We start from the raw sequence: 7,392 nt of genomic DNA, 5'->3' as shown, positions 1-7,392 counted from the left end.
TGTCCATTCAGAGCGGACTAGCGGCCAGGCGCCCCATCTAAATCAGAAAACACACTCACCTCCAGTTGCCGCTCACATGCACACACCGCAACGATTTGCTAACCCGTGCCTTATCATAGGTGCGACAGTGAAAACGATCCTCCAGGAACTCCAAGCGTCACTTAACTTTCCCCTGTTATCTTACTTGCCACTGTAGGCTACTCTAGCCTATGCATATTGCTGTGGTTAGTTAAAACGCCATCCTCTCTCGCAAGCTAATTAGCTGTCTAGTCGAAATCAATTTAATGAATGAGGGGCAGTGGGTTGATCCATCCAGATAAAATGAAGGCTACATCCCAAGGACCCAATAAAACAGTATACCTATTCGCCTACATGTTCACGTCTGGTCCTCTCTGCTTACCTAGCCTTTCCTCTCATACAGTGGGAAATGCGTCAGCTTTGTTGAGAAGAAAATTACCGCTTATTATAGCTCTAATGCACATGCTACTGCTGCCTCCAGAATAATGCCTTTGATTTCGATCCGACCTATTATGCCATGATGACTCACCAGCCTAAGGTCCATCAATGAGAATAATAACTGTAATAACCAGAGGAAATCGAGAATGAACGCACTGAAATAGTTAAAGAAGGATCGCAATAAATCAATGTCTATCAAAAAGTGTGATTACACAATCTTCCTGAAAAAAGCAACCTTTCTTTTTTTTTCTTCTTTTTTTTACAGTTAGCCTACATCAAACAAAGTCGATATATCGATTGCCATAAGAGGGTACTCTAACTCCATATTTTTTGACAGAACATTATGCTGACTAATCATATGTCACCCTATTCAATTTCAAAACATTTTTACATTACAATCAATAGTTGACAGTTAAGTTTGACAGATCTATAATACCTGAATTATTTGCACCAAGTAGACACATGTTGCACTGTCTTGTAAATTGCTAGGTATATCTGAGTTATTTCAGTGGTGCTGAGTTTCAGCCCCATGTTTGAACTGTACAGCTCCGTCCCCATAGTGCGTTCTGAACCTACTGTAATTCCATCGGGTGGTGCTGTCCAAGGTGCTGAAACAAACTTGCTCCTGGAAAATACTTATTCCTAAAGTACAATGCTTATCATATAAAGCACTTCCAATGTTTGGGAAAGAGAGTACGCCAAGTGTGTCCTATTATAAGAACACCACATGGTCCAAAAACAATTAACCCACTGCATACCCTCCACTATATCTTCGCCTAAAACTAAATGTACATAATACAGACTTTACACTGTGTTGTATGTTGCCAGGTGTGAGTTATCACCGTATATATAAATCATAATCATTATGTGTGACTGTGCAGGTGTAAATGAAAGTGTTATACTGAGTCATATTTCCTCTTGTTTTTTCCCCAGGAATGCAGTCGATGGAAACAAGAAGTTGTTTGCAATCTATGATACCAGGTAAGTCAATTAGTCAGTTAGAATGACAGTCCCCACGGGCTCGAGAGGTCGATTCTGATTATTGAATAGGGCTTGGAGGAAGGAGAACAAACCCCTGATGACACGTTGCATCAGGTATAGCAATTCAGTCTAGGCCTACATCTATTTGGCCCAATATATGTGAAATCTTATAGTGATTAGAACATATTCAGGTTTATAGTCAATTAGATGAATATCTGGAGTAAGAGGGGTTGGCTCCAATCCAAGCAAGTACCTTTACCGCCTCCACCGGTGGCGTCCTTGACAGTAGCCTATATACATTTCAGTTAGGAGTATAGTTCCTTCATGTCTCCCCGTTGCATAGAGAGAGAGGAGAGAAATCCAAAATACGAGTGATGTCAAACCAAACAGATCTGAATGGTCTCAAAAGCCAACGACTTCCTCCACGAGAACTTGCTAATGGAATACTCTAATTTGTAAACATATTGTACCGTTTTTGCGTTGCACGTTTTTCACCAAAACAGTAAGGAATGTGGGCTTTTCTGTGTGGAAAATTATTTAGTGTTCTTTCAGCACCAGTGATTGTAGCTGTCGTGTGTTGCGCACAAAGGTGAGTGATTTCTCTAGTAAAAGTGTGACTGAAAAACGAACGTGCAATTTTGTAGTAAACAGAATCGTTTTGTTGTTGTTTCAGCGTGAATGAACCAGGGAACATGTCGTTCGTGAAAGAGACGGTGGACAAACTATTAAAGGGATATGATATTCGTCTTCGACCAGACTTTGGAGGTACGTTTTCAAAAGTGGGGCAACCATATTGCAGCGTGTCCATGTTTACTATGCAGATTCGCTCATCTTGGGCTCATATTGCAGCCATTTTTCAAATTCACTGTCATTGTAAATAATACCATTGTATTTGTATTGCAGGGGCCCCTGTTGCAGTTGGCATGAGTATAGATGTGGCGAGCATAGACATGGTATCCGAAGTCAACATGGTGAGTGAACTCCCCCCCACACACACACAATCATGAAATAATGTCCGATAGTTAGAGTTATTGTGAGCCTAACTATGTTTCACAATGTTTGTATTCGGCCAATATCACTTCAGATGCCGGCCGCTGTCCATCAGACTAGTGCTGAAACATATGGTCTATATTTAGGATGCCGGAGTGGTACTCTGCTCTCTTTTGTCAGTTGTGTTGTTTTGTTTGTGTTTTTTTACTGTAACTCAATTAACATTTCTGGGTCATTCTCCCCTTGATCTTGTTCATCAGTTGTCCTAACTGTATTGGTTGTGGCATTGGAAAGTGAAAAGTACAGTTTGTTCAGCAACTCCAGCACTTCAAAGAGGAGCATTAGAAGCTTAGACATGGGCATTCTCTCTCTCTCTCTCTCTCTCTCTCTCTCTCTCTCTCTCTCTCTCTCTCTCTCTCTCTCTCTCTCTCTCTCTCAATTCAATTTTCTTTATTGACATGATATAACAATGTACATATTGCCAAAGCTTACTTTGGAGATTTACAATATGAACATAATAAAAATAATAATAATCAATATTGTCAACGGGACAACAGTAACAACAATGATCAAGGGTCAAAATAACCATACATTGAACAATAACAATAACAATGGCATAGAGGACACTGTACCTCATCAGGCAGCAATGTAGTGCGCTGCCAACCCACAGCTCTCTGCGTCCTCCCCCAACAGGACAGGTAGCCTATTCTCATCAGAGAGGTCTTTGAAAGGGTTTCTCTCTCTCTCTCTCTCTCTCTCTCTCTCTCTCTCTCTCTCTCTCTCTCTCTCTCTCTCTCTATCTCTTTCTTTCTCTCGCTCTCTCTCAATCTCTTCTATTTCTTTCTCTCTAAATCTCGTCTATTTCTCTCTCTCTCAATCTCTTCTATTTCTCTCTCTCTAAATCTCTTCTATTTCTCTCTCTCCATCTTTTTCTCCATCTCCATCTCTCTCCATCTCGCCTTCTCTCTCTCCATCTCTCTCTCTCTCCCTCTCTCTCTCTCTCTCTCTCTCTCTCTCTCTCTCTCTCTCTCTCTCTCTCTCTCTCTCTCTCTCTCTCTCTCTCTCTCTCTCTCTCTCTCTCTCTCTCTCTCTCTCTCTCTCTCTCTCTCTCTCTCTCTCTCTCTCTCTCTCTCTCTCTCTCTCACACACACACACACACACACACACACACACACACACACACACACACACACACACACACGTACCTCTACACCCCTCACCCTGCACGCACACACCTTTACCACCCCCTGCATCTGTGGCTTGTCTGTGAATACACCTGCCTGGGCACATCTTCTTACAACTGTGCCGGTGCAGTGTGTATCCTGGAGAGTGGCGCAGCATGTGCACAGCAGCTGTTCGCGTCTCTATCAGAAATAATGATCTCTGGGCTGCTCCCCTATCTGGGACTGGCACTTCAGGTGAGAAGCCACTTTAGGACAGCGCCAACACATTTCAAGTTTCAAGTTTCAAAGTTTATTTGCCATGTGCACAGGATACAACAGGTGTGAAACATTACAGTGAAATTCTTACCTTAAAAATGCAGTGATAATAATAATAATAATAATATAGATAATAATAAATAAAAATAACAAAATAATAAAATAACTATGATGTGAGTTTTTAAAAAACAGGAGAATGCAAGTATAAACAGGTCAGTTCCAGTACTTTATTCAATGTGCAGAGGTACTGGAGTGGTTGAGGTGGGTTTATACATAAAAAGTGACTGGTAGTAGGATACACATGTAAACAGGGCTGAAAAGTGACTGGTAGCAGGAATATATAAATATTTATGGTAATATACTAATGGCAATATATATATATATATATATATATATATATATATATATATATATATATATATATATGTAATAGTGTAATAGTGACCAGTAGCAGGATAAATAGATAAATACTAATGGTAATATACCAATGGTAATATATATATATATACACTACCGTTCAAAAGTTTGGGGTTACTTAGAAATGTCCTTGTTTTCGAAAGAAAAGCAATTTTTTGGTCCATTAAAATAAATAATCTGATCAATAACAAATTGATCAGAAATACAGTGTAGACATTGTTAATGTTGTAAATCACTATTGTAGCTGGAAACGGCTGATTTTTTATGGAATATCTACATAGACCATGCCCATTATCAGCAACCATCAGTCCTGTGTTCCAATGGCACGTTGTGTTTGCTAATCCAAGTATATCAGCATCCCGGAGTTGCCTCTTCACTGTTGACGTTGAGACTGGTGTTTTGCGGGTACTATTTAATGAAGCTGCCAGTTGAGGACCTGTGAGGCGTCTGTTTCTCAAACTAGACACTCTAATGAATTTGTCCTCTTGCTCAGTTGTGCACCGTGGCCTCCCACTCCTCTTTCTAATCTGGTTAGAGCCAGTTTACGCTGTTCTGTGAATGGAGTAGTACACAGCGTTGTACGAGATCTTCCGTTTCTTGGCAATTTCTTGCATGGAATAGCCTTCATTTCTCAGAACAAGAATAGACTGACGAGTTTCAGAAGAAAGTTATTTGTTTCTGGCCATTTTGATCCTGTAATCGAACCCACAATTGCTGATGCTCCAGATACTCAACGTCTCAAGAAGGCCAGTTTTATTGCTTCTTTAATCAGCACAACAGTTTTCAGCTGTGCTAACATAATTGCAAAAGGGTTTTCTAATGATCAATTAGCCTTTTAAAATGATAAACTTGGATTAGCAAACACAACAGGTCATTGGAACACAGGACTGATGGTTGCTGATAATGGGCCTCTGTATGCCTATGTAAATATTCCATTAAAAATCAGCCGTTTCCAGCTACAATAGCCATTTACAACATTAACAATGTCTACACTGTATTTCTGATCAATTTGCTGTTATTTTAATGGACAAAAAAATTGCTTTTCTTTCGAAAACAAGGACATTTCTAAGTGACCCCAAACTTTTGAACGGTAGTATGTATATATATATATATATGTAATAGTGTAATAGTGACCAGTAGCAGGATAAATAGATAAATACTAATGGTAAAAGCAATGAATAATCAATGGACAGCACATAATGGAGTAATACATTGAATCAATAATAATTTAGCACAGGAGCATGGATAACAGTCCATGTGTCTGATGGCTGGAGTCTTTGGCAATTGTTCGTACACATGACATTCTCAAGAACAAGGTGCAAAAAGGAAAATACAGAGAGACAAATAGAATAAAGAGAGAAACTCATTAATTCACTGATTACATAATGAATGTTCTGGATGATGTTCAATTAAGACAACAAGTTTTGGATGATGTAATATTCATCCTGGAGGATGTTCAAGTGTCTCAGGATGCTGAACTAGGATCTGTTTTGCCTTTTAGATCATAATAAATTAGGTTATATGGACAGGGAGGACCTGATCCTAGATCAGCGCTCCTATTCTGAGACACTTGACACATATAACCCTGGTCTTGTAGTGATTCTGATCACTCTAGTAAGCACTATAACCCGACCAAGCAAACCATTAATGTGCTTTGATCTTCATGAAACCAGGGACAGTTGTTTACGTTGGAAAGGGAGGCTCTTTTGCGTTGCGACAATGGAAGTAGCCTGTAGGAAATGTGTAAATGAGATGTTCCTCTTTCCCTTTGATAGAATAATCTCTTTGAAGATAATATGAAGTCCCGTGAGGACTCTATAACTTTGAAATGGCAGAATTACCTCTAAAACACTGGCTGGGCCTACATGTGTAGGCAAATTCAGTGATCTTTGGTTAATAAGCTGTTCTCTCTCTCTGTGAGAACCTCAGTGATAATTACATTTGCAGTTTTTGTCTTCCAACGGGATGTTTTCTCTCTACTCTTAACGCTGCATGGAGGAGGCAGGGGAGAGACTGTCATAGCCGTAGCCATCAGTTACCATGGGAACTAGGGTAATTACTAGCACATACTGTCTATATGACTGTGTATTGACTGCACCCAGTTGATAGTAGAATTTGAAAAACAGTATTGACCAAAGAAAATTGATGAACCATCTGAATGGCCACTGTGCACTTTCTTTGTTAAATTTCCGCAGTATATTGAACAATTGATTTGTACTTAAGTTACTGTCCATTTCAGGTTAGTTGAATCTCGAACAACTAGAGTAGAAAGATAATAAATGTTATAGGGTAGGGTTGTGGAAATTCTTCCACAGGACACTCAAAGTCAATATGAAATGAATCACTCTTTATTGTCAGTAAGCTGGAGATTTCACAGTCAAACTTAAATGCATAAAGTCTGAAGTGAGCTCTAAAAGGACGTTCCTTACATAGAGCCTTATATACGGCTACCTAAACCTACATAAACATGATTCATTGGATTGGTTCCTACATGTGACTGGCTCCGTCTCCTATCTTAACTTAAAGAACATATTCTGGGCCTCCTCCTCATATCTTGACCAGACACAGGCAGGAACCAAGGTTTGTTTATGACACCAAACATAAGATGCACAAAAGTTAAATTTCCTTTACAGTAGCTTCAGTCAAGTTGTTGTTGTATGACAAGCTTTCCTTGTGTTGTATGGAGGAGATACGAACCCATAAGGGACTACAGAAATACATAAAGATTTGAATTCGCTCTGAGATAGCCTGAGTAACCAGCCATCAGTACAAGTCCCTCTGCAGAGTGTGTGTGGGTGTGTGGGTGAAAAAATCTGTCATATGAAGTGGAGATTTTTTCTCTCTCCAACTGTTCCTGTCATTACTGTTTCCTTTTATATGTGTCTATCTGAAGATATCCTGCCCTAGCTACAGCCCATACACCATACTGACCCTGGAATTTACATATAGGTTCATTTTAACGTTCCATCACAAACTATGTGTAACCAGACGTCGAAGTGCACCATTATCACCATAACCCCTATGAATATTGGCAGGTCTACCAGGGGTTGTGAGGTAATTGGTGTCCTGAAGTTACGGCCATGTTTCCCAGAGTGCTGTAGGAGAGTTA

The 7,392-nt window shown here is 39.8% G+C and overlaps 1 protein-coding gene across 2 annotated transcripts in view; it reads left to right on the top strand.

The window, feature by feature from the left end:
• gabrb3 (gamma-aminobutyric acid type A receptor subunit beta3) overlaps nucleotides 1–7,392 on the top strand; it is a gene marked incomplete at both ends in the record, with an annotated part of 47,343 nt that overhangs the window by 19,489 nt on the left and 20,462 nt on the right. The window contains 3 exons of one of the 2 annotated variants that reach the window (XM_084155528.1): nucleotides 1,390–1,437; nucleotides 2,111–2,202; nucleotides 2,341–2,408. In XM_084155528.1, the coding sequence (XP_084011654.1) occupies nucleotides 1,390–1,437; nucleotides 2,111–2,202; nucleotides 2,341–2,408 (208 nt within the window). Of the gene's footprint in view, nucleotides 1–1,389; nucleotides 1,438–1,976; nucleotides 2,027–2,110; nucleotides 2,203–2,340; nucleotides 2,409–7,392 lie in introns of those variants that run through there. The other variant, XM_084155529.1, reaches the window with a different exon arrangement.

Source organism: Coregonus lavaretus (assembly GCF_964263955.1).
Source record: "Coregonus lavaretus genome assembly, chromosome: 38".
NCBI classification, from domain to species: domain Eukaryota; kingdom Metazoa; phylum Chordata; class Actinopteri; order Salmoniformes; family Salmonidae; genus Coregonus; species Coregonus lavaretus.
Note: the sequence above shows the minus strand (reverse complement) of the source record. Positions and strands in the feature narration are given on the sequence as shown.